Raw genomic sequence first — 27,648 nt, 5'->3', positions numbered from 1 at the left:
TATATATGGGGCATTTTCTTGATTAATGATTGATGTGGGAGGGCCCAGCCCATCATGGGCAGTGCCCCCCTTGTGCAGGTGGTCCTGGGCTGTATAAGAAAGCAGACTGAGCAAGAACAGCACTCCTCTATGGCCTCTGCCTCAGTTCCTGCCTCCAGGTTCCTGCCTTAAACCCCTGCCCTGGCTTCCTTTGATGATGCCCTGTGGCCAGAAGCCAAACAAACCTTTTCTCTCCCAAGCTGCTTCCTGGTGCTCATTACAGCAACGGAGAAGCCAACTAGGACCACGGGATTTGCAGAAATCGATAACACCTAACACTCAAAATCTCAAATCCCAATCCCATCACCAAATCTCTCGGGGGGGGGGACAAAAGATGGGGGTGAGGGAGGAAATAAAGATGAAGGTCTCACATTTCCTGATTTTAAAACACAATGATGAAGACATCAAACACTAGCAACGAAGATAGTTTTAGAGACCAGTGGTTCAGAATAGTGAGTCCAGAAATAAACCTTTGCACAAATGGACAAAAGATTGCTAATAAAGGGAGCACGACTCCCCAGTAGACAAAGGAGAGTCTCTCTAACAAATGAATGCTGGGAAATTGGAAATACACACATAAGGAGAATGAGGGCGGAGCTTTGCCTTATAGGATGTCTAAAAATTAACACAGAAGTGACTAATGACCTACAAATAACATCTAAAACCTAAGTACCCCTAAAAGACAATACAGGGGAGAAGACTTAGAGCATAGGATTCAGTAATGGTTTCTTGAGCTGACACCAAAAGCAAATATATTCTGCTCATTGGACCATAATCTGCACGTCCCGAACACCTCTTGATGTCAAAGCAAAGGATCAGCAGAATGGAAGAGCAATCTAGGGAACCGGCAGAACACATCTGCAAGTCACACACCTAAGTGGTGACTATTCAATATGTGAGGGAGTTCTACAGCTCCATGACAACACCATAATGCAATCCAAATACAGGGAGGAGCTGAGGCAGGAGAATCACAAGTATCAGGATAACCTGCGCTGTATAGCAAGACATTATCTCAAGAAGCACAAATACAAGATAAACACATATGTAAAGGTGCTAGATAGATTTCTTTGAAGGAGATGTTTAAATGGTCTACAATCATATGAGGAAATGATCTAAGGTGCAAGGGCCAACAAGATGGCTCAGTGGGTAGAGGTATCTGCCTCCAAGCCTGACGGCCAGAGTTCTATCCTGGGGACCTACATGGTGGAATGGAGAACAGGCTTCTCCGTTTCCCTGTGACCTACACTAACAGGCCATGCTCAGGCACACTCACACAAATAAATATAAATATAAATATAAAATAAAAATATAATTAAAAAATTGTAAGATCAACTGTAGTTACCCACACATTTAATCCCAGCACTAAGAAGGTAGAGCCAGGAGAATCTCAGTGTCAGTTGGAGGTCAGCCTGATCTACATAGTGAGCTATGGGCCAGCCAGGGCTGCATAGATGGAGGAATGGGTAAAAATATAATTCAAAACTACATTGAGAGGGGCTGGAGAGATGGCTCCCAGGGTAAGGGCACTAGCTGCTCTTACAGAAGTCCCAAGTTCGATTCCCAGCAACCACATGGTGGCTCACAACCATCTGTAATGAGACCTGGTGCCTTCCTTGCCAGCAGTACATTGTATGCTTAATAAATAAACCTTTAAAAAAATTACATTGAGAGATCACTCAACACCCATTGAAATGACAACATCCAAAAGAAGAGGAAGCCAGGTTTCTTGTTTTACATGGTTTATGCCTATAAATCTCATCTAGGAGGCCAGGGCAGGAGGGTCATCAGTTCAGAGCTAGCCTTGGCTATAGATGGAGACACTATCCCAAACATAACTAAAACAAACAAGAAAAAAGAAGAGGTCTTCCCACAGCCGCGGGACAATATGGCGCCACAGAAAGACAAGAAGCCTAAGAAGTCGACCTGGAGGTTCCATTTGGACCTCACTCATCCGGTGGAAGATGGAATTTTTGATTCTGGAAACTTTGAACAGTTTCTCCGGGAAAAGGTTAAAGTCAATGGGAAAACTGGAAATCTTGGAAATGTTGTTCACATTGAACGCTTGAAGAATAAAATCACAGTTGTTTCCGAGAAACAGTTCTCTAAAAGGTATTTGAAATATCTTACCAAGAAATACCTAAGAAGAATAATCTCCGTGACTGACTTCTTGTTGTTGCATCTGACAAGGAGACCTACGAACTCCGCTATTTCCAGATGGGTCAGGATGAAGATGGCTCAGGATCTGAAGATTAGATGGCCTTTGTATGCTTTAAAGAAAAACTAAAATTGGACTTTTTTTTGGCAAATAAAAACCATTGCACTCTTAAAAACAAAACAAAAAAAAAAAAAAAGAAGAAGAGAAACCAACAAATGCTGACAGTTGGGAAAATTCCAACCCTGGTGCACTATTAGCAGGAATGTCAAATGATGTAGTTCTTATGAAAAATTGTCTGAAGATTTCCCAAAAGTTTAACTCAGAATTCCTACATGGTCCATCAATCCTACTGTGGACACACTTTCCAAAGGACCAAATGCCATGACACAGGGACAGCTGTGCCCAGATGTGCTGACGGCAGCACTGTTATAATAGCGGAAACGTGGAAGCAATTCCCTATCCCTCACCGAATGGCGGATAACAAAATGAACCCTATCCATACAGAGTTGATGGAATATCGCTCAGCCTTGAAAACAAAATTTGTGATACACTACAGCAGACATGACCCTGAGGACACTACATTAAGCAAAGAAACTAGTCACAAAAGGGCAAACATGTAGCTCCACTCATATAAGTGTGGAAAGTAGCCCAGAGTGGGCCAGCAAGACGCTCTGTGGGTAAAGACACCTACCACCAAGACGCTCTGTGGGTAAAGGCACCTACCACCAAGACGCTCTGTGGGTAAAGGCACCTACCACCAAGATGCTCTGTGGGCAAAGGCACCTACCACCAAGATACTCTGTGGGTAAAGGCATCTACCACCAAGATGCTCTGTGGGCAAAGGCACCTACTACCAAGATGCTCTGTGGGTAAAGGCACCTACTACCAAGATGCTCTGTGGGTAAAGGCACCTACTACCAAGATGCTCTGTGGGTAAAGGCACCTACCACCAAGATGCTCTGTGGGTAAAGGCATCTACCACCAAGATGATGACCGGAGTGCTACCCCCAGGGTTGACATGGTAGGTGAGAAATAGTCCTACAAGCTGTCATCTGACCTTTATATGAACACTGTGGCATGTGTGTGATAGTATATACGTGCGCACACACACATACACAACATGTACACACATACACACAATCACACACACACAAACACACACGCACATATATATACAAACATACACACACATGCACATACAAACATACACAGACACACATTCTTATTATTATTATTATTGTAATTAAAACCATAGAATCAAGGGAAAGAGGCAGTGACAGGGGCCGTGGGGACAGAGAGCAGAGCTATTGTTTATGTATTACATTTTGTGAGTTGGAAGGCTTCAATCATCTACCAGACAACAATATACAAATATTCCTACGCTGATGAACTACACCCACAAATGGGTAAGAGGGCAAATTTAATGTTAGTTGTTTATTGATTACAACTTTTAAAAAAGGCATAAAGCTCTGAAACTTCCAGAAAAAAAAAAAGTCAATTTTGTTGGTCTTACATCTAGGGAGCCAAAGTGCTTCCTACCACTGTCAGATTCCAAAAGTCATTTTGTATTGGTTCTGAAAACGGATGATCCAGGCAAGAGTCAAAAGATATGAACTGTGACTAAGTGTAGCACTTCAGAGTTTTAAAAAGCACTACAAAACCGATTCTCTTGAAAATCATTTTTTTAAAAAATGAACGCATGAAACTCTCTAGGAAGAAATGCAAGGAGAGCCTGCTTGGTGATGGGCAGAGCTTTCTGTCCAATCCTATGCAGATTTCAAAGATGATGTCATAACTTTAACAGCCGCAGCTGTGCATCCCTTCCAGGCCGGACAGAACTGATGGGAAACTGGCTGTATCTCGTCACCTTTGGCCTCCTTACAGCTTCTCCTCCCATCTGAATGACTCACTCACTCCTCAGCTCACTGACCCAAACCTCAGCACACTCCCCAGGTGCCACCCAGGACAGGAAGTTGTCCTCTTGGTTCTTACTTTCTCTGAAGTCTCTATCAACACTCTGTGACAGACAGACAGATGACAACATTGGCCCTAATAAAAGCAGAGCCCCCCAAAAGTTGAGCACTGTCCATGGGCCCCACCGGCACCCTCTTCTTCCATGGATCTCTCAGTGATCGTGATGGTCACTTTTAATTGACATAACAAAATCAAAATAAAGGAGAGTGTGTGCATGCTAGGGAGAGGGGTGCCTAAGCTGTGCTGGTCTGCAGGTGTAACTGGGCCGTGCTGTTCTGCAGGTGTGTCTGGGCCATGCTGGTCTGCAGGTGTGCCTGGGCCATGCTGGTCTACAGGTGTGCCTGAGCCACCTGGTCTGCAGGTGTGCCTGGGCCATGCTGGCCTGCAGGTATGCCTGGCCCGTGCTGGTCTGCAGGTGTGCCCGAGCCACTTGGTCTGCAGGTGTGCCTGGTCATGCTGGCCTGCAGGTATGCCTGGGCCATGCTGGTCTGCAGGTATGCCTGGGCCATCTGGTCTGCAGGTGTGCCTGGGCCGAATTGGTCTGTAGGTGTGCCCATGGGAGATTATCTGAACCGTGTTTACTGAGATTAGAAGACCCTGTTTAAATGTGAGCAGTACCATTTCATGGGCTGGGCCCTGGCAGGCACGCATGCACTCATTCCCTCTCTGCTCCTGACTGTGGGTGTGACTAGCTGATTTATGTCCTGCCTTGACTTTCCAAAAGTGATGGGCCGTAACCAGAAACTGTGAGCTAAAATCTACCCTTCTTCCTCAGTTGTCTCACGAGGGCATTTTATCACAGCAACAGGAAACCAAGCTGGGATAGAGATAAAATGTTCCATGTGTCTCGCTGAGTCTCCTCTGCGTCTCACCTGATGGGTGGGGGACAGTAAGCAGTGTCCCACGGAGCAGTTACCGTGGTCAGAGTAAAGTAGACACAGGTCCACAGGGGCACCCACCATATAATGGCAAGCTTCTTGAGTGTGGTGAGTGGGACAAAGGCACCCAGCCTCTGCTGAGACGAGGCATCATCTCAGGAAGGAATGAATGCCCTGGGCCCAGATGGTATGGCTGCAGTTCATGGCCATCTTCTTGGGCGGGACCTCAAGAGCAAACTAGAGGAAATGGCAAGTGAGGCTGGTGGCCAGATTCCATTCTAAGTCACAGAGGCAGCAGATGTCGCCCACAGGTGTCCTCCAAGCTCCTCAGTATCCATACCCAGATTCTCAGTGTCCCTGAGGCCACTAGCATTTCAGCGAACTCCATAGGTTCTGCTGTATTCTGTGTGTATGTATGTACATATGTGCTTATATGTGTGTGCACATTCATGTGAAGCCATGAGGTTGAAGTCAGGAGTCTCCCTTGATTGCTTTCCATTTTATTTATTGAGGCAGGGTCTCTCAGTTGGACTCAGAGCTCACTGGTGGGTTCTGGGGATCTGAACTCTGGTCCTCATTCTTGCTGTCTGCATGGAAAATGTTTTAGCCTGGGCACCATTCCCCAAGCACTCTAATACATCCTTATGATAAGCCTGTGAGGGAGAGTTTCACAGGAATTCTTCCAAGCTAGCTATACTATAAAATGAATGAGTGTTTAATTTTCTTTGTTTTAAAGACTTATTTATTTATGTATGAGTGCTCCATCTGCATGTATACCTTTATATCAGAAGAGGGCATCAGATCCCACTGTAGATGGTTGTGAGCTACCATGCGGCTGTTAGAAATCAAACTCAGGACCTCTGGAATGCTCCTCTGAGCTATCTATCTCTCCAGCCCCACATTTAATTTTCTGCAGTCTAAGAATTAATGTTGATTATAAGATGTAGCATTGAAATGTAACAGTCAGAAAGTCACCAAAGGTGAAAGTGAACTCTGATCTATCTGAAGGTAACATGGACGTCCAGAATCTTAGCATTAGGTATAATTTAAATTTTTGAGTTTACACAAATCTTATCAATAAAAGTTAAAAGTTGCTATGGCAATCTGAATTTTTGCTATATTGCATGTAAGGATATGGGTTGGAGCTCCAGTTGTTCAGTTATTTTTATAAAAAAAAAAGTAAAAATACAAACATCTTGCTACTGTTTCGGCTGAGATTTCACAGGCAATACCTTAACTCTAAAGCAGAGGAACACCGAGTTACTACATCACAGCCTCAACTCAGATGAGACCACAAGCATCTTATGAGAAAGACGTGCTCCTTCTAAACCCCCAAGGAACTGCTTTGAGAAGTCAGGGGGGTCCTTCACGTAGCCTACCTTTTGGTTACTGGAACAACCATTTCTTTCCTGGACCCCGAGGGGGATGGGAGAGAAGCACTGGGTTTCTTTGGTAACACGGTGCCATTGTTGACGGTGGTTCTTAATGGCAGGGTCTGCCCCAGTGGTCTTGCTGCAAGAGAAGCATAGAATAGAGTCAGAACTTTCCCCACAGCAGCAGTAACACTTCACAGAATCCAAACAGCACCACAGAACCCGAGATGCAAAGAACCATAGTTGCACATAACCCAAGCTGTACAAAACCAGACTTGCACAGAACCCAAGCAGCACAGAACCCGAGCTGCACAGAACCTAAGCTGCACAGAACCCGAGCTATACAGACAGAATCAGAGCTGCACAGAACCCGAGCTATACAGACAGAATCAGAGCTGCACAGAACCCGAGCTATACAGAATCAGAGCTGCACAGAACCAGAGCTGCACAGAACCCGAGCTACGTAGACCTGAGATGTAAAGAACTACAACTGCATAGAACCTGAGCTGTACAGAATACAAGTTGTACAGAACCCGAGCTGCATGGAACCTGATCTAGAACCAGAGCTGTATAGAATCAGAGCTTCACAGAACCAGGGCTGCACAGAACCTGAGCTACATAGACTTTAGATGCAAAGAACTGCAATTGCACAGAACCTGAGCTGTACAGAACCCGAGCTGCATGGAGCCCAAGCTGCACAGAAGACGACTCCAATTCTAAAAGCTAACAGCAGTGGCACGAGTACGAAGGCAAGTCAGTGGACATTTTCAGCACTGGCGATTTAACAGTGATCCCAAACAGCATCCTCTCACCCTACACAGACAAACTCACAAGCAACGGGAAGCACAAAACCAAATATCTATAGAAGCAAGGTTTGAAGGACTAAGTGATCTCCTCCTGCTGCTCCTTCTCCTGCTGCTCCTCCTCCTCCTCCTCCTGCTGCTCCTCCTCCTGCTCCTGCTGCTCCTCCTCCTCCTGCTCCTGCTCCTCCTCCTCTTATCTTCCTCCTCCTCCTCTTCCTCCCACTTCTCCTTCTGCTGCTCCTCCTCCTGTTCCTTCTCCTCCTCTTCCTAACCTTTTCTTCTCCTTGTCCTGCTCCCCTCCACTTCCTAGTCTCCCTGCCTCCCAAGCACTTAGATTACAGATGTGCACCACTGTGTCCAGCTGAGATGGGGATCAAACCCAGGGATTCCTGTACACTACATAAGAACTCAACAACCAAGCTATATCCCTAACCTAGTGATGTTGCGGCTGCTGTTTAAGAAACAATACTGTTGCCAGGCGGTGGTGGCGCACGCTTTTTATCCCAGCACTCAGGAGGCAGAGGCAGGCGGATCTCTGAGTTCGAGACCAACCTGGTCTACAAGAGCTAGTTCCAGGACAGGCTCCAAAGCTATAGAGAAACCCTGTCTCGAAAAACAAAAACAAAACAACAACAACATAAATACTATGACAAAGGCAACAGAGGGGAGGAAAGGTTCCCCCCTCTGTTTGGTTCGCAGTTCCGGGCTACCGTCCATCACTCAGAGGAAGTCAAGGTAGGACTCGAGGAGCTAGTCACGGCACATCCACAGTGAAGTGCAGGGAGGAAAGAATAGATCCACACTGGCGTCTGCACCCTCTCTCCGCTTTACCCTCTCATACTGTTCAGGATCTCCCACCCAGGAGATGGTGATGCCCAATGAACTAGGTCTTCCTTCATCAATTAAAAATCAAGACATGGCCATGGGCCAAACTGACCTAGGCAGGGCCTCAACTGAGACACTCTTTTCAGGTAATTCTAAGTTATGGTAAGCTGACAGTTAAAACTAACCATCCCAGGGGCTGGGGAGGTGGCTCAGAAAATAAGAACACTTGTTGTTCCCCACATACACACGGTAGCGCACAACCATCCATAACTCCAGCTCCAGGGGATTTATACCTTCCTCTGATCTCCTTGGACACGAGGCATACATGTGGTACTTATACACACACAAAGACAAAAACTTACACAAAAAGTTTTAAAAAATGATTAAACTAAACAATACAAGCATCAAAAGCCTGACCCATGGGGAAATTGACAAAGTGGACCTCATTAAGAACTTTACAAGTTTGCCAAAGAAATTTAAAGAGGATAGAAACACAAATGAAAGGTTGGAAGAAAATATTTTTAAATTGCGTGTCTGATAAAGGACTTGTACAGAGTATAATAAGAACTCTGAAAATTCAACATTAAAAAAAAAAACAAAAAGGCCCAATTTAAAAAAAATAGACAAAAGATCAGAAAAGACACCACACTAACTACCTTCAGGTGCCAAATGAACATATGCAAAGACAGTTAACATTAGGGAATGCGTTCGGGAATGCAAATTAAAACAATAATGAAATAGCTGTATACATCTATCGGAATGGCTGAAATCCCAAAACTAAAACAAAACAACAGTTGCTGGCTAGGCCGGGAGCCACAGGAACCCATATTCATTGATGAGGGGAGTGAAAAATGGCACAGCTACTTTAGAATAGAGTTTGGCAGTTTCTTATAAAGCTAAATATAACCTTACCATATGATCTAGTAATCATTCTGATACCAAGTATTTACCTAATTGTCTGAAAACTTCTGTCTCCACAGACCTGCATGTAAATGTTTATAGCAGCCTTAATCACAATTGTCAAAAGCTAGAAGGAACCAAGATGGCCTTCCATAGGTAAACAGATAAACAAGCTGCTCCATTCAACAGCAGATTGTGCCTCAGTGATGAAAAGAAATTAAATGCCTGCCACACGCTCGGGTCTGAAGTCTGACTGTTAGTGTCAACTGTGAACCTGACGGGACCTAGACTCACTGGTTCTGGGCATGCTGGGGGGCGGGCATCTTGGTTATGTTCATTAAAGGGGAAGACCTGACCACTGTGGATGGCACCATTCCCTGGCTGGGATCCTGAACTGTGTAACACCAGAGAAACTGGGCTCGGTAGTGGCCTGTATCCATCGCTCTCTGCTTCCTGATTGTGGGTACAATGTTACCTAAGCTGCTTCAAGTGTGAGCACCTGGAGGGCGTGCCTGCTCCAATGTCCTAAATCCGGAAGAAGGGGGGGGGTCTGAGAATCTATCATCCCGCCCCCTCATCTCAGGCAATGTTCTACAGCTCTGGGGACCATACCAAGAACAGCTGGCCATGGCACTGTCAACCTTGAGTGTCCTCTTACCTTTAACCATTCTCACACGCTTCTCTGGGATTCCCGTCAAGTGTGCGATGCTATGCTTGGCTGTCAACCTGACATCTGGTATTAACTACAACCCAAGCAGTGGGGTACACCTGTGAGGAATTTTTTTTAAACTAAATCATTTGAAGTGAGAAGACCCTCTAATTTTGTTGCTGTTTTTGCTTTGATTTTATTTCAAGACAAGATTTTTCTGTGTACCCCTGGCTGTCCTGGAATTCACTCTGTAGGACAGATTGGACTCGAACCCAGAGATCCACTGGCCTCTGCCTCCAGAGTGCTGGGATTAAAGGTATGCACCGCCACACCTGGTTGAGGGAACACCCATTTTTAATTTGGATGATTTGAAGTGGAAAGACATACCTTTAATTCAGACCACACCTTCTGCTGGCAGCCTATATAAGGACTTGGGAGAAGAAAGCTTGTTCTCTTTGTCTGCTTGCTCTTACTGTCAAGTCCACTCCTCCACTGGCATTGGAGCCTACTTCTTTGGGATTCCAGAATATACTACAGACCAGCTGAGCGATCCAGCCTTGTGGACCAACCAACTCCTGGATTCTTTGGGCTTTCTGTTGGTAGACAGCCATTCTGGATTACCTGGACCACAGCGTGTAGGCCACTTTAATCATTTCCCCATAAATATATTCATTCCATCAGTTCCATTCCCTTACAGAACCCCGACTAATGCAAGGCACCAGCAGATTTTTTAAAAGGCAGTATTTGGTTGACATTGTGGCTTCAGGTGAGCCACTCACTTCCTAGAGTCATGGAGGAGGGGTCGGCTAGACACACAGACCCACATTCTATCAGTATGCTTTAACAGAATGGATTCTACAACCCAGACCCCGAGTCCAGGCTAATGCTGTGCCCCTTGGGGTAATAGAGGCCCTCCCTGAAGGGCTGAGGGAGGGAGCAGTTACCAGAGCCTGGGACAAAAGCAGAGGCCCCTGAGGACACAGCCACGCCTGGGTGCAGGGACAGTGCTAGGCTCCCTTAGAGGTCCTCAGGGACTCAGACAAAGGCATGAATATTCTGATCTTTTACTTTCCTTTCCCATCTCCCAATCCTAGAGGGGAGGTGGAGGCAGAGGGAGCTTGTGCGGTAACTCCAGCAGAGGCTGGCGGGGAAGGAAGGACCCAGAAAATTAGAGCCAGCTGTCATCACGCTGAGTGCCGCGTGCTGCCGCGTGCTGCCGGCTGCCCACTGAGTAGCCTTCTCCATCAACAGCTGGCTTCTGAGAGGTTACACCTGCCACCAGGCCCACACATGGAGGGAACCTGATACAGATGGCTTCCGTATCCACGGATTCAACGCTTGCAGGGTTAGGAACAGGAAGTGAAAGTCCCTAGCGCAGGGCACAGCACACAGGAGATGAGGTGGCTGACATCCTGGCTTCATTTCTAATGATGTGATAAAGCACCCCAACAAAAAGCAATTTATGGAGAAGGGAATTATTTTAGCTCACAGTTCCGGGCTATTGTTCAACCGTAGCAGGGGCATCAAGGCAGGAACTTGAAGCAGCTGATCACTCCACAGCCACAGTCAAGGACAGGGAGAGGGGAACGTGTGTGTGTGTGTGTGTGTGTGTGTGTGTGTGTGTGTGTGTGTGTGTGTGTGTGTAGATAGAGATAGAGACAGAGATAGAGATGCTAGTTCTCCTTCTCTCCTCTCCTATAGTCCAGGACCCCACATCACAGCTCTGTGAGATTCAGCCCCCAGAGCTTCAGACACCTAGTAGCTTCACCCCCAAACTGACATAGTGTAGGGGCCACTGCACCCCTCACCATACATGTCTCCCTATTTCCCGACTTCATCTTGCTTCTCACTGTGACTTCCCAGCTTTCAAACTGACGATGCACTTCCACTAGAGAAAGCTATGCACACTGGGGCGTCAGAAACCATGAAAACGTCATTTCTTGCAGGCTTTGTAAACGATCAAATACCATTCATCATCAAGTAAAATAAAAGCCCTAAGCAAACCTTGTCTATTATTTCCCCTGCTCTTCAAAAATCAGGAATGTTAGAAACCCAAAGCTTCATTTAAGGCCGTTGGGACACAGTCATCATCTGGTCTATTTGTGGGCAGATGAGTAGGCCATGGAATAGCTAAAATGACCGAGTTTCTGGTCTGAAATACCCCAACCGCTTTGCAACTTAGGAGAAAAGCTCACTGGAAAGGATTGTTCAGAATACAGAGCTGAGGGCAGCACGTGCCTCTGAGGTGGATCTGGCCCTTCAGCACCACGAAAGACAAAGAACAGGCCCTTGCCAAGGGGTGGGAATGCAGCCGAGGACTGGAGAAGACATGGCTTGAGAGAGACCAAAAAGATCCAGCGTTAGACAGTGCACGCCCAACTCCAGTGGCAATCCAAGCCTGGAGTCAACAAGGAGAGAGAGAGAGACAGACAAACAGAGAGAGACAGAGACAGAGAGAGAGACAGAGACAGAGAGAGAGACAGAGACAGAGAGACAGACAGACAGAGAGAAAACCTTGTTTTTTGACACAAGATCTCTCACTGCTCCAAGGCTTGCCCAGTAGGCTAGGCCAGCCAGTGACCCAGGGACCCATCTCCTGCTGCTTCCCTATAAACTCAGGTCACCTCATCCGGCGGGGACCACCCTCTGGTCTTCATGTGTGTATGGCAAGCACTTTATTGACTGAGCTACCTCCATGGTTTAAGAAAGGCTTTTTTGTTTGTTGGCTTGTTTTCATTTTGTTTTGCTTTGTTTTGTTTTCTGAGACAGTTGTCTCTTTATGTAGTCCTGCCTGTCCTGGAATTTACAGAGATCCCCCTGCCTCTGCTTCCTGGATGCTGAGAGTAGAGATGAGTATCACCACACCCAGCCAAGAGAGGCACGTTTAAAGGGACATTAACACACTACAACCTCAGTGTGTTTTAACCAGAGGAAACTCAACAGCCTGCAAGGGGCAGCCACACAGAAAATCAACTCTGGCGAAAGGTGAGCCACTGTGATCAGATGTAAACATTAGGACACTGGTACACATGCCTGTGGCAGGGTATTCCTTTACACTCTGGGAGGATGTGTCACTGTGTTTGGTTTAATAAAAGGCTGAATGGCCATTAGCTAGGCAGGAAGAGGTTAGGCAGCACTTCTGGGGACAAAGAGGTCTTGGGGAAGAAGAAAGGTGGAGTCATCAGCCAGACGCAGAGGGAGCAAGACATGCAGGAGAGGTAAAAGCCATGAATCACATGAAACACAAAGGTGAATAGAAGTGGGTTAATTTAAGAGTAAGAGCTAGTGGGACAAGCCTAAGTGAAGGTCCAGCTTTCATAATTAATAACTCCCTGTGTCGTTTTCTGTGAGCTGGTGGCCCAAAGACAAACCCATCCACACATGCATGTGCTGAGGGGCTTTATGACATCTTTTGATTCTGAAATTCAGAGGCACGGTCACTACAAAGTGCTACTTAACATAAGCGCTGCTTTTGTATGCCATATCCTGGGAGGGGCATAAAAGAATGGCTTGAATTGAGCAGAAGCCCACTGATACAGACCTCTGTTACAGGTTGAGTCCCCATAGGTAATAGAGGAGTCTCAAAAGCTGCCAAAGGCACACCCTGAAAGAAGCTGAGCAGACAGGCCAGCTAGATGCCTTCTGGACTCAGTTTTCTAAAGGGGTCTCTCACATCTCCACCCAGACTGGCCAAGGGGCTGCCATGTACACATGAGTGGTTTACTGTGCTTCAGAGTAAGCTGAGGATAAACGAGGAGATGAGACAGACCCCTCTAGGTTTCTGGATGGAATCTCCAGCAGGGACTGAAGCACTCTAGGTCAGCTTCCTCTATCCAGACAACCCTAACTGTTCTCAGACCATCAGGACGGTCCAGTCCTTGACTCTCGGAGTATTTAAGGATCATCTACAAATGTGAACCTCAGCATCACGCTGGACAAATTGCCAACAACATACCAACAAACACTTTCACACTTTGTGAGATTAGTTCAGTGGAGCAGGGCTAAGGACATTTTGATTTGGGGTCAGTTTTGGAGAAAAGCACCTGTGCACGAGTGAGGATCTTTAATGCTGCTGTGGATGCCATACCACGCCCACCTCACTATGGAAGCTGTATGCATCCACCCTGCTGTGGATGTTGCACTACGCTCACCCCGCTGTGGATGCCACACTGTGCCCACCCTGCTGTGGATCCTGCACCACGCCCACCCTGCTGTGGATCCTGCACCACGCCCACCCTGCTGTGGATACTGCACCACGTCCACCTCACTATGGAAGCTGTATGCATCCACCCTGCTGTGGATGTTGCACTACGCTCACCCCGCTGTGGATGCCACACTGTGCCTACCCTGCTGTGGATCCTGTACCACGCCCACCCTACTGTGGATGCCGCACTGTGCCCACCTTTGGTAGGTCCTTTTCTGTTAAGCACAGCTTGTTGCTCCTCTGTGATGTTCAGCCTCCGAACCACGTCAGCCAACGCTGACTTGAGCAACTGGATGTCATCCTCCTGCATCTGGACTCGTTGCTCCAGAGAGGCGATTCGGTCTGATACCTCCATGCTGCTGGCAGCGGAAGCGCTGTCATCTAGACCAGAGAGAAGTGTCGGGTGAGTGAGATACGCCCCATGACAATCTGTGCACACACCAGAACGCTGTTTGAGTGTGATACAATCTACCGATCTGAGATACAGGCTTGTTGGCAGAATCACAAGAGACGGTTTACTTTACAGAATTTCCGATCTTCGTTCCACTACTGGCATCTCGCTCTTCACGTGCTTGCCACGTTTAACTGGGGTCTAAAGCGCATTCTATTTTTCTACATGCAAGCCAGTGTGTTTGCTTGCTCAATGGTATCAGAGAACCTCGGGAACCTGAGTAACATCAGACTGTTTACTGAAAGTTCTCAACAGCGCAGAATCCCCTCTGCTTACTTAGCCTTTCTCAGCAGTGCTGGATGACAGGCAGTCTGTGGATGGAGGATCACACTGCTCATTGGTCTGCTAAGCCTGTACTCACTCTGCCTCTTGAAACCAACAGAGGTCTATCAACAAGAATCCTTGCATCCCAAAGATCCCCCACCACACCATGGCCACACAGCTGTGCTGATGGAGAAGCACCCAGACCAAGGTGAGGATGTCAGCATCCATAGGACAGCTCTGTGAGATTCAGACACAGCCCTCAGGGATTCAGGTGCACAGTACCACTCCCGAATTAGCACCAATCTGGGAAATGTGCTTCTACTCTTTGAAGGACAAAGCATCGAGCGGTCAAATCTGTCTGGTAAATAAGCCTTTATGTAACAACCACGGTCATCAGAGTCACAGAGTCACAACTCCTGGCCACTCCACAGGGCTCCGCAAGACCTTCCTCACTCTCCCACCTGGGTTTTTAGAATCGTCCTCCTCATTGACTGCATTCCCACCATACTGCCTTCCCCATGGTGGTGTGAATGAGAATGGCCCCTACAGGCTAGGAGGTGTGAATACTTGGTCCCTAGTTGGTAGAACTGTTTGTGGGGTGATCAAGTTGGAAGTGTCACTGTGGGTGGAGTTTGGGATTTCAAAAGCTTAATGTCATTCCCAGCATGCTCTCTTTCTTGTGGATCAAGATGTGAGCTCTCGGCTGCTGCTCCAGTCACCAACTGCCGTGCCTTCACTCCACCCCTGTGGACTCTAAGCCTCCAGTGCCATTATAGTTAGGATGCTTTCTCTCAAGGTCCAGGTGGTAGGTGGTGGTGCTGCAAACTTTTGGGGTTGGGGCCCACCAGGGGCTCTAAAGTTCCTGGACACATGCCTCTGCAAAGGATTATGGGATTATGGAGTTTCCATCTCCTCCACTCCTTTCCCCGGTCTCTTTCTTTTGTGTGTCCCGGACACTAGGTGAGTGGTTCTGCCCCACTGCACACTCTGGCCTCACCACAGGCCCAAAGCCACAGGGACCAGAAGTGTCAGAATGCTGAGGCAGATAAACCTCATCTTTCCCATAAGTTCATCATCTCGAGTCTGTGGTGTAGTCATGGAGCACTAACACAGAAAGATCTGCCATGACCTCTCTGCGTTGTTCATGTAGACAGCTGCTTTTAGAGAGGACACACAAATTTGTGAATGGGGGTCTCAGCCAGCATCATATGGGAGCCTGCATGGTCCAAATTTGTACAGTATATATCCACACTCAGAGTAGGACAGAAGTGGCTTGTTGATGATGGTCTAAAAATTCATGATTGAAAACAACACCACTGTGCCCTCAGCAGGTGGGTGGATGGGCAGACGGACAGATGGACAGGTGAGACTTGAACAAAAATGCCTAAATCAGACTTTCAGTCATATCACCAAATTTGTACAGGAAAAGGCACAATTGAGTATTTTACCAGAAAAGCACCTCAACATCTGCCTTTGAACACAAGTAAAAACCAAGTGTCCCATCTTGTAAGGAGGGTGTCTGCTTCTGCGCCTTGTTGAGGTTTCCCCTGTGAGACAACCCTTGGGCTCTTTGGATCCTGCTCTGCTGTGAAGGTTTGCTTGCTTTCATTTCTGCGGGTGAAGACTCTCAAGAGCACGGCCAGGGAGACGGCTTGCAGGCGGCACTTGAGTCTGATGGCTTCCCCCCAACACAGCTGGGGAAGCGGATTAGACGGGGACAACAGAGCCTGCTCTGACCCACACAGACCGTTGCGGACAGCTGAACACGTCACCGAATTCACAGCTCGAGAAGGAGCGCTTTCTCTCACTTCTGTCAAGGAAGACTGTGTTGGACTAGGAATGAGGCACCCAATAAACCGACATAAGTTATCTGTTTTAAAGTAATTTTAGATCTGGTACATCCAGCGCAATTTATCCAGGGAAGTCATTAAAATGGAGTCTGTAACAAGAAGCTGAAGAGGTGGCTCAGCAGTTAGGAGCACTGGCTGCTCTTGCAGAGGACCTGAGTTCAGTTCCCAGCACCCACGTGGTGGTTCACAACCACCTGTAACTCCAGTTTCAGGGGATCTGACGCCCTCTTCTGGCTGCTGTAGGCACTGCTACACAACGACGCACACATATGTAGGCACTCATACATAAAATAAATCTTTTAAAAAAGGTTTTTAAACATTTATATCTTAGTGACTTCAAAATTTTCACATCGGTAAATCATTTTTCTTATAGTGTTAGAGGGAGCATTGTAAAAAAACAAGCTTTCTCTACACTTTCATTCCTTGGGTTGGGGTTTATCTGCCTTGGTGAGAGGGTCTTACCTAGCCTAGGCTGGCCTTGAACTTGCTATGCATCCAAGTATGACTTTAAACTGATATTCTTGATTCCACCTCCCAAGTGCTTGGATTACAGATGTGGTCATCACATACGGTTTATGCAATGCTGGGGACCAAACTCAGGGCTTTGTGAGTGCCAGACAAACACTCTACCAACTGAACTAACTCCAAGCACGCCTCAGGTTCTTAAGACTTCCATTTGAAACTGGAACTCACTGGATGGGTCACCTGCTTACTTGAGTGGCCTGGGCTCTGCTTACCCAGCACGGGGCTGTCACTGGGCCCCTGAGGAGGTCTCTTCCAGTGTAGAGTGACTGTCTCCAGATAACCACACCACAAAGCAGGGCACTGTGCCCACGGTGGTGAGGCACTGTAGAGGCCTGAGCAGGTAGCTTCTCTGCAGGCTCAGTCAAGAGCAGACATTCTCAGGACCACACATATCCACACATCCTAGCATTGCTGTGGAATGCTACCTATGAGGAGGGGGGATTCTGGGGTTGTAGAGGGAACAGGGTACGGTAGACAAAGCACTGGTGGGCACAGGGGCATGCGCGTCAGGATTCCTGATCTTCATCATTAACTATCGGACCCTGGCAAGTAACCTGACCACTCCAGGTCCAGTTCTCCACGGTGTTCTCATGAGGATGAATGTTAATGTGCACAGAACAGCTGATATTAACACATGAATGGCCTGGAGATACTCATGCAGTGATAGTGTGTATTCACACATGGGTGGCATGCCCCTTATCTGAAACGGATTGTTTCCAGTGTTGACCTTTTTCAGGCTTGTGTTTTATCGAGCGAGCACGGGACCTATCTAAAAATCTAAAAGGCAGCAAGCTGATTCTCTAAAGCCTTGGATTTCAGAGTATTTTATACCTTGAATTTTCAGACTGAAAACACTAGAAGTGTTGCTCATTGCTGCTATCATTATTGTTATCTCAAAAAACAAAGCCTGACCTTCAGCACCCCTGGTGACAAGCTGCAAAGCCGGAAGTAAATCTGCAAACTGTGGTGACTAGCTGGTGAGGTCACCAGACTGAAGACACCACTTCTGCTCCCAGCACGGTGACAACCTCAGGACAGAGTGTGGTCGACATGATGTCACCCCTCCCATGTAGCACTTGGGGCGGGGGGATGCAAGACAAGGACTCACTGAGGGCTAAGCACATCCACACCCAGTCCCCCTCTCCCTCCAGACCCAGAGGAACATTCCTGACCCAGACAGGCTCACCAAAGCAGTAACAGGCGGACCAGAGAAAGCAGGGTCCGGATGCGGGTGAGGGAAGAACAGGGTTTGAAAACGGTGACATGGTGACTTGAGTTTGAATGCATTCACACCACTGTAAATCAAAGGGGGAAACCGAGGGTGTCATCCACACAGAGCTGCACTGGAGCAGCTTGGTCAATTGATTAGCTCTTTTGTATTGACACGTGTTCTCATGTCCTTTTGCCTAACTGTTGCTGTCAAGCTAGAAGAGTTCTCCTGAGACTACAGCATCAGATGCTTGGGAGCCATCCTCAGTGTGCTGGAGCTGCGGGGGGTGGAGGGGGTAGCGTGACAAATGCACAGTCAGACGCTAAGGCCGGGGTTCTCAACCTGTGGGTCACAGTCGGGGGGGGGGGGGGGGGAGAATTGCATATCAGATATTTACACTACAATTCATAACAGTAGGAAAATTACAGTTAAGAAGATAATTTTATGGCTGGGGTCACCACACCATGAGGAACTGTATTAAAGGGTCACAGCATCAGGGAGGCTGAGGACCATCGCTCTCAAGCAATTGGGATGATAAAGGAAAGAAGACTGAAGTCCTTTCAACCATATAGCCCTGGCTGGTCTGGCACTCCCTATATAGAGCAGGCTAGACTTGAACTCACAGAGATCCACCTGCCTCTGCCTCCTGGTATTTTCTATTTGAAGTATTATGTTACCTACGAAACTGTCTTCTTGACCTAATAGTTAGAATTGGTTTCAGACTATAGGCCCTTGCCTATGGAAGCCTGTCTTGTAACTGCTGACATGAAATCAGAAAAGTGGTTGAAAGTCCATCCGCAGGGTCAGAGCCAGCTCCCTGGATGTCTAACATAGGCTTCCTAAAGCACATTGGCACTGGCGGTGCCTCACCTGCGTGTTACTGCACGGACTTGGCTGGCAGAATAACTTTAAGATCGAGAAGTCTAAGTCCTTCTTGTAGACGCTCTCTCTTAGGCCACTGTCTGACAATGGGACACTTTAAGCCAAGCAGAAGGGCACATGTATTTAGTCCCAGCAGAGGCAAAGGCAGGCAGATAGTTCTCTGTGAGTTTGAGGTCAGCCTGGCCTACGTAGTGAGTTCCGGGAGAGCCAGGGCTACATAGTGAGACCCTTCCTTAAAAAAATCAAAAACAAACAGAAGGAAGACGCCAAGTGTGTCAGACAGTGGTGATGAAGACCTGGGCATCGGGCCAGCAAGAACAGTGACGGCTGAGAGGTGGTGAATCAAAGGGTAAGTCTACAGCTATTTCAACATGTGCCTGCAGCTTCCAGAACAGGGTGCATGGGGGGACACAGGAGGAACCTGTGGTGGCTCTATGTCAGGGAGGTAGAACTAGAGATGGCAGGAGGCACACAGGAGAGGAGGATGCTGCCAGGGGGTACTCCAGACACCTGCGGAGGATGCTCCTTTGTCTTCAGGAGTTGTGCAAGGGTCACGAAGGAATCTTCCTCGAAACAGACACAGTACAGTCTCAAGAGCCCACGGAGGATTGTTCCTACCATTTATGTGTCGATGGTGTCACTAGACTGAACAAAAAAAGGACCCACTCATGATGGCCCAGGAGCAACAGGGCTCCTATTCAGGAGCGACAGGGGACTGAGGGACATGTTAGCCCTCTGGGAGGAGCTCTGATTCCCGGGAAAGAGTGCCAGCCTCCCTGAGGTGTGCGTACACCACACCACCCACCTTGCCGGTGCACACAGTCACACCTTAAATGGAGAGCTGGCCGGCCGACAGAGAGTGGTCAACTGCCTCTACTATTCAGCTCCATGCCGAGGCCGCCTTCTGGTCATAAGAATTCACCTTGTTTAATGTAAACTTGAGCAGTAAACCAGGTCTGTATGGCTGTCAGCCTAAAACAGCCCTGTGTGAGTAGCGGGTACCAGTGATACCCTGTCAATTCGTAGCAAGAATTCCGCTAGTGACTGTAAATCTGGGGGCCTTATCCCTGCAGCTACTGTCTTTGTTTCTGTAGAACAGGAGCTCGTCACAATGTCCACTGTTTATCCCACCAGAAAGTCGGTACCATGGCTGTTTCTTCCCCACACTTTACCCCAAACCTAGAGTGGGTTCAGCACTCCCTGGCATATGACACACCTGTGTAATGGGATCAAAAGGCACAACACACCCCCCAGTACTCATGGAGCCCACGATCTGTGCACACACACACTGGGGCATCTGTTTCTACAAAGAACACAACAGTTAGGTTGGGGCTGTGGGGTGTCTTGGTCAAATTCTGTCCGCATAAAGGGTCAGGTTCCCAGAAGAAGGTACATTGCCTCCGGTCCCTTGGAAGATCTAACCCAGAGCGCAAACTGTCCATCCTCCAGCCCTCCTGCTGCACAATGCTCCGCAGAAGGATCCCCCTCCAAGCCCCAAGTAGAGCTATAGCTGTCATGTGACCAGAGCAAGGCTGACACTGTCCGTGCAGGAGGTAGCTGCCTCTGGGGCAGGAACCGGCATAAGCATAGGAAGACCAGCTTATCTACTGGCACCAAAGTCTCTTAAAGATGGTTTTATGGGGGAAAAATCAAGTTATCATAAAACGAAACTAGTTGTGTATTGTGAACCAGTCTCCCCAGCCCTTCGCCTGCACCCAAGGGTGTACCAGGGTAGGAGAGGAGTCTCAACTAGATAGAAAAAAAGACCTTGTCTGTTTCCAGGAGGCGAGGCTCTTTAGAAGCTCCTGTCACTTGTCACCACACTGACACCAGTGACGATCCAGAAAACACAGATGGATTGGACGGGTGACAGCCGGCATGTCTGGTGAGGCAGAGTGGGCCAAAGAAAGGGATGCTGGGAAAGAAGAGGGCTAGAGGGGCTTCAGCAGTCCTAAGTGGGGCCCAAAGACATGAAGACAAAAATAAAAAAGCCACAAGGGAAAACACTCATCTCGTACACATGCGCTCGCTCATGCAGGAGAAAGTGGCGTTCTGGTTTAGGGAGCTACCCCAGTTGGCTCCTCGGCGCTCCTTACCATTAACCTGAGCAGCAGAGTTAGGGCCGCTCAATGCCGTTCCTGACAGTAAGGGGGAAAACAAGAGACATTTCAAAACAGACAAACACACACACACCACACCAACTGGCTCTGGATGTCCTACCCAAAAGGAAATCTACAAGATAAATCAGAAAATGAGACAGAGATTCAGGAATAGAGGCATGTAGAGAAATAATTGTAAGGCATGTTAATTCTTGTCTCTCTGTCTCTGTCTGTCTGTCTCTCTCTCCCCGTTTTGTTTAATCCCAGAACTCAGGAAGCAGAGGCAGGCTGGTCTCTGTGAGTTCCAACCAGCTTGGTCTACATAGTGAGCTCCAGGACAGACAGCCAGAACTTAAAAGTGAAACCCTATCTCAAAAAAGAAAGAACGCAAGAAAAAAAAAAGGCAAAAAGAGAAACCATTAACTTGCCTTACATATATGATTATTGTTGTTCAGGTAACTGAACGTCAAGTGTCCACTCATCACTTACCAGGGAACACATGCATGCGTGCATGCTGGTGCACATGCATGGATGGGAGTCTACATTCTCATACATAGTTTCCGCAGTTAATATTCAAACCACCATTTGGACAGAGTGGAGATGGAGCTTAAAGAAGAAAAAAAGCAAGAACGGTCCTGGAAGGAGGCAGATCTGGGAAGACTGAGGAAGCGTGCTGCCCACGTAGACCCTGGAGTCCCTCCTCACAATTAGTCGCTACAGACTCTGATGCTACAAATGCCTGCTCACAAACAAGCAGCCAGAATTTTCATCTCTGTATGCAAGGTCGTCTGTCGGCTCATCACTCAGTATTCGACTGCAGACAATGTGGCAGCTTCAAGGCTGCGCGTGGACCTGCCTTCTGGCCTCCTTGCCCCTCGCTGGGGGAGCAGTCCAGCCATCTAACCACACGCCCTCTCACTGTGAACAGCTTGTGTGGTTCACAGAAGAGTTACAAAGTCCATGTATTAACATATGGGAGCACACTTGCAGATACCAGCCTTGAGGATTTTCAGGTCTGCCTCTATTCCATTTTATCATTTCTGGTAGAATCCTTACAGTGTGGAATCCCTACAGCTGGACAAGTTGGGAGGCCTAGCACACACGGCAAAAGCTCTGGTAGTCAGAAGGTCTGAGTGCTGCCTTCCTGAATGAGTCGCACAGTGTTGGGCTCACAGCTCGTCTGGGCTAAAGGATGATGAGCCTCTTCTATGGGACTGCTCAGTGACACACTCTTAAAGCTCCAACTAAGAGTTGGGGAGATGGCTCAGTGGGTAAAGTGCCTGCCATACAAGCAGAAAGTACTGAGTTCAATCCCAGCACCCACATAAAACCCAAGGCAGTAGCATATGGCTGTAATCCCACGGCTGGAGAGGCAGAGGCAGGAGGATTCTCAGGGTTTATTGTATGAAAGGAAGAGAAGAGAAGACGGGAGGGGAGGGGAGGGGAGGGGAGGGGAGGGGAGGGGAGAGGAGAGAAAGCATATTCTCTTCCTAGCTAATGAGGAAGAGAATAACACCAATCTCTGGCCGGTCTCCACATACTTATACATATGTATACATACATGCATGCATGCTCACACACAGAGTAAGATCAGCAAGAATGCGGGAAATCCTGTTGCAACAACCAGATTACTTAGTGCCCAGCCCCGCCTTTAACCTTCCAGTGTAACCATGTGTCAGCACCTGAAGCAGGTGGCTCCTGGCTGGAAGGCAGGGAGACTTGTCCACAGAGGCTGAAACGTGCCTCGGCCATGCTGTGTCTTCAGCACACAGCTGCCTCCTTTCACACTCTCCAAGTCCTGCGATCCATCCACTCCAGCTCACTGCACACCAATGGCTTAGATACAGCACTTGGAATTAATTCTTCACGGGAGGTCGACCAAAGCAAAAACACAGCTTCCATTCTGAACTGCCCCAGATCCTTTCCTAAGGTAAGGGTGTGTGAGTTGTGGTTGGGAAGAAGTTTCCTCAGAGAAAGAACATCAGACGAGGGAAAGATCCCTCTGCAAATTTGGCATGAGTTTTGCCCATATGGACAGGTGCACAGGCGTGGCACCAGCGAAGACTCGGCAACCAACTAGACAGTAAAACTGAGGCGGACAGTCCAGATTCTGTCTCAGCTGTGACAGTCCTCGTCCTGCAAGCTGCCACACGGCAGAGCAGAGCACGTGATTCTGGCTCCCCTCCATGCTGTAGTGGAGTGAGCGTTTCTTGGGGCATGCTGGCACTAATTACAAGCAAGAGCCACATGCCACAAAGCTCATCCTGAGGAATCACAAAGGCAGAACATACTGACAAAACAAAGTACTATGTTAACCCTCTCTTCATCAAAAAAAAAAAAAAAAAAAAAACATTTAGAGACAGGCTGCTACGGTCTGAGTCTGAAGATTCCCCATACACTTAAGGGTGTCAATGCTTGGTCTCCAGCCAGTAGCACAGAACTATCTGGGTGTGCATGGAGTCTTTTGGTAAGGCTTAGCTGATAGAAGTGGGTCACTGGGGGAAGGCACCCAGCAGACAGTCCTTACACCCAAACCTGCTTCAGTCCTACAGTGGGAATGAAGACCTGCGGTTCTTCTCTTCCCATCTCACTGGGGCCTCTTGTGAAAGATGACGGTGCATGTACCGTTATTCCTCCTATCCTGACCCTGACCATCCAATATCACAGAAATCATAAGTCATAAAAACACTCATGTACTCATTAGTATAGAAGAGAAAGGTAAGATTTCTGAGAGCCATGAAGCCAAAGAGAGATGCTTTCCTCTCAACAGAAAGTCGTTCTGCTGGGAAAACAATGAAAAGCCGCCACCAGCATTTTACCCACCTGTGCAGACCTAAAGGCCGAGTTAACACAGGACAAAACATATATCAACGGCTGTGTCACCTTGGAGTCTCAGGCTTACCGCGCACATCCGAACCATCTCCAAAGGCTTCCTGAAGAGTTTTAGAGTTTCTCTGCTCTCCTCTGTGTGTAGGAGGGGCTCGGAAGGCCTGGCTCTCAGGGTCCTTTTCTCCTAAGCCTGTCAACCTGCCGGCACATCCCTTGTGACCACAGCTGGCAGGTTCACATCCTCCCACTGCACAACCTCCAGCTTACCCTCATCCACTATCCATGCTGGGGTCTCCTGCATAGGCTCCCCTGCTTCAGAGCTCAGACTGCTGTAGACAACTCTGTGTGTGTGTGTGTGTGTGTGTATGTGTGTAACTATGAGATGTGCTGTTAAACAAATCACCTTGCTTCTACTTTTCCTCCCACCTGTGTCATTTACAGTAATGTAAAACCCGGGAACACCCTGGGCCAATTCCCAATTTCTTATGATTAACATCACATCAATCACCAAGTCCCGTTGATTCTAATGCCAACATCATAGACCAGCCAGAGCTTTGTCTGTCTCTTGCATCTTCCCAGCCTCCTCCTGGGTTTGCTCCTGGTCATTTGCTGTTTGGGATCCTCCAGCAGGCCTCAACTGCTTTACCTCACAGCAGCCCCATGCCCCCCCCTTTCCGTTCCTTCTCATCATGCCAGCAAGATCTTCCTAAAACAAAAGTCAGTCCTCTTGTGCTCCGCTTTCGAAAGTCTGACGACATGGAGAGGCTGTGTGGAGACTGTGGACCAGAAATCACAAGAATCATCTCTGTAATTTCTGATGTGGGTGTCCCCCATCTGAAGGGAAGCACTTGGCACATGCTCCCTGGCTTCCGGCCAAGCTTTAAGTTTGGTGCCCTACCCCAGCTTCAGCATCTACTGAAATGCAGGCAGTTCCCCAGATGCTGCACACTCTCCGCTGCTTCCTGGTCTCTCAGTCTACACATACACACATACACACACACACACACACACACACACACAGACATGCACACATGTGTGCGTGCATACACACACACCCCTTTCTTTGCCTGACCTAATTCTGCTATTTTTCCAAGCTCAGCTCAGGTCATTTCCTTCTCAAAGCACCTCTTGTCATCACCAGCAGAAGAGCGAGAAGGACTGCATTGTTCATGCTTCATGTCCTAAGCACCGGGCTCATCCCGTGCAAAGCCATCCATCCCCGGGAGTGTGCCACATGAGTTATCATCTTTTGAGACCCCTCCTCAAGAAGTACAGAAGGTCAAGAACATTTTCCTAACGACACCAAGCTGTGTCACCGTGCTGACATCTGATCTGATGGTGGAAACGCCGGTAGGCAGCACAAGACGGTGGTGCCAAGTGCTTAGAGTCTTCATTGCCGCCTACTCACAGTCAAAATGGAAGTTCATCCAGGATGACTCGAAGCTGCACAGGATGCCGACGTTATTCAAGTTCGACCCTCAAGCACAGGTCTCGTTATAAAGCACGTCAAGTCCAAGGGTAGCAGAGCCACGCACTGCGCAGCTCAGATGTGAGCCTTCTCTTGGGCAATCTGATTTCCCCTCAGAAGGATGCCGGTGGACCAGCTGCAAGTATTCACACCAGAGAGTTCTCAGGATGAGTGAGGGGCCAGTGAGGTGGCTAAGTGGGTAGATCTGCCTGCCGCCAAGCCTAGCAACCTGAGCTCCTTGGCTTGCTCACACTCACTCACACAATATAAACATAACAAAGCAGGAGCAGACAGTGTTCGACATCAGTAACACTGCCTTCTGGCGGAAGAAGCCAGAACTTTGCAAACTTGTAGCAGCAGTTTGCTGGCTAAGGACTCTCTTGGTGACACGGTGGTGACGCCGACCCTCAGAACACACTGATGCTGAACCAGACAGCACATCGCAAGTGAATTCTCTACACTACTCAGTGACTGCATGCTTCTCAAGTGACCTAAGGTGTCACCACAAGATCATATACAGGGAAAGGGTCATTTGAATGTAGGACACAAGACTGAAAACCTGGCACATAGCCAAGCTGAAGGATGAGAGGTGGAACCATCGGCAGACATGGCTCCATCAAAACCAGCTACTAGGCATGTAACCAGACAGTGAGAAGGTGGAAGCAGAAGAATCGTAAGTGAAGGCAGGCCTGGGGTTACAGCAAATTTGAGGCCAGGCTGTGTTGTAGAATAGGATATTTGTGTAGCTATGTAAAGATGTGTTGCAGAAGAATTGTTTAACTATATACAGATGTGTTGCTGTTTCACCTTGCCTGCCTAAGACACCTGATGGATCTAAAAAAAGCTGCATGGCCAATAGCTAGGCAGAGAAGAGACAGGAGAGGCTGGTGGGCAGAGAGAAAGGGGACCCAACCTGCCAAAAGGTCAATTAGCTAGACAAGGAGGAAGCAGGAAAGCAGGATGGACAGTATTTATATGAGGTAAACAAGCCTCGGGGCAACACGTAGATTAATAGAAAGGGGTTCATTTAAGTTTTTAAAAAAAGCTAGCTAGAGCCGGTTGTGGTGGTGCACACTGGTAGGATTTGCTGAAGGAGGCAAAGTCAGGAGGATCACAAGTTCGAGGCCAGCCTGGGCTACATAATTTTTTAAAATATTTATTTATTTATTATGTATACAACATTTTGTCTGTGTGTATGCCTGCAGGCCAGAAGAGGGCACCAGACCCCATTACAGATGGTTGTGAGCCACCATATGGTTGCTGGGAATTGAATTCAGGACCTTTGGAAGAGCAGGCAGTGCTCTTAACCTCTGAGCCATCTCTCCAGCCCCTACACATTAAAAAAAAAAAAAAAAGCTAGCTAGAAACAAGCCTGAGCTAAGGCTGAGCATTCATAATTAATAATAAGTCTCTATGTCATGATTTGGGAGCTGGCGGTTCAAGAAGCCTGCCACAAGGCTGGACTGCATAGCACAACCTTATCTCAAAAAAACCAGATATACAACACACACGTGTACATACATGTGCTCTCAGAAACAAAAACAAGAACCAGAAATGCAGCTCAGTTGGCAGCATGATTGCCCAGCATGCACTAAGCTCCAGGTGTGATCCCCAGCATCACATAAAACAGGGTGGTGCATGCTTGCAATCCCAGCACACAAGACGAAGTAAGTACAAGGGGAGACTCAGAAGATCAAGGCCAGCCTTAGCCAATCTTATATAATGGTTCAAGGTCAACCTGGGCTCCACAAGACCCTGCCTCAATAGAGTGCGGCAGATGGCTCAGCAGTTAAGAGCATTTCCTGACCTTGTGTAGGAGGTCCTGAGCTTGCTTCCCAGCACCCACAGCTGGTGGCTCACAACTTCTTGTGACTCCATCCCCAAGGGACCCGACACCTTCTCCTCTGGCCTCTATGGGCACCAGCACACACGTGCATATTCCCAGGTAGACAGACAGACAGACAGATACACACACAGACAAACAAAATAGACGGTTAAAAAAATCTACAGACCCTTTCCTGCTCTTAGACATTGACCGTGGTACCTGGTCACAAATATCCCAGTTGTGCCCTCCATTTCCAGCGTTCCAACCTATGCTTTCCTCATTTGAACACAGCGCACAGCTTTCAAACCTGGGCCACATGGACAGGTACTCTGGATCAGGAGAAATCCTGTGAGCCAGGAATGGGAAGAACTTCCCTCTGGTTCTCAGGCCCCCAGGTCACCTGATGGAGCAGGGGGGGGGCCCTCTAAGTCTTTGCACCTTTACC

The 27,648-nt window shown here is 48.0% G+C and overlaps 1 protein-coding gene and 1 pseudogene across 3 annotated transcripts in view; one reads left to right on the top strand and one right to left on the bottom strand.

The window, feature by feature from the left end:
* Window positions 1-27,648, bottom strand: part of Eml1 (EMAP like 1) — a 153,668-nt gene that overhangs the window by 54,585 nt on the left and 71,435 nt on the right. For all 3 annotated transcript variants that reach the window (XM_050154719.1, XM_050154718.1, XM_050154721.1), the window contains exons 2-3: window positions 13,999-14,181; window positions 6,426-6,558 (exon numbers count right to left, since the gene is read on the bottom strand). In XM_050154719.1, the coding sequence (XP_050010676.1) occupies window positions 6,426-6,558; window positions 13,999-14,181 (316 nt within the window). The remainder of the gene's footprint in view (window positions 1-6,425; window positions 6,559-13,998; window positions 14,182-27,648) is intronic.
* On the top strand, window positions 1,560-2,345 carry LOC126509079 (60S ribosomal protein L22-like 1; annotated as a pseudogene).

Source organism: Alexandromys fortis, unplaced genomic scaffold, assembly GCF_014885135.2.
Source record: "Alexandromys fortis isolate MF-2015 unplaced genomic scaffold, M_Fortis_MF-2015_v1.1 scaffold_91, whole genome shotgun sequence".
NCBI classification, from domain to species: Eukaryota; Metazoa; Chordata; class Mammalia; order Rodentia; family Cricetidae; genus Alexandromys; species Alexandromys fortis.
Note: the sequence above shows the minus strand (reverse complement) of the source record. Positions and strands in the feature narration are given on the sequence as shown.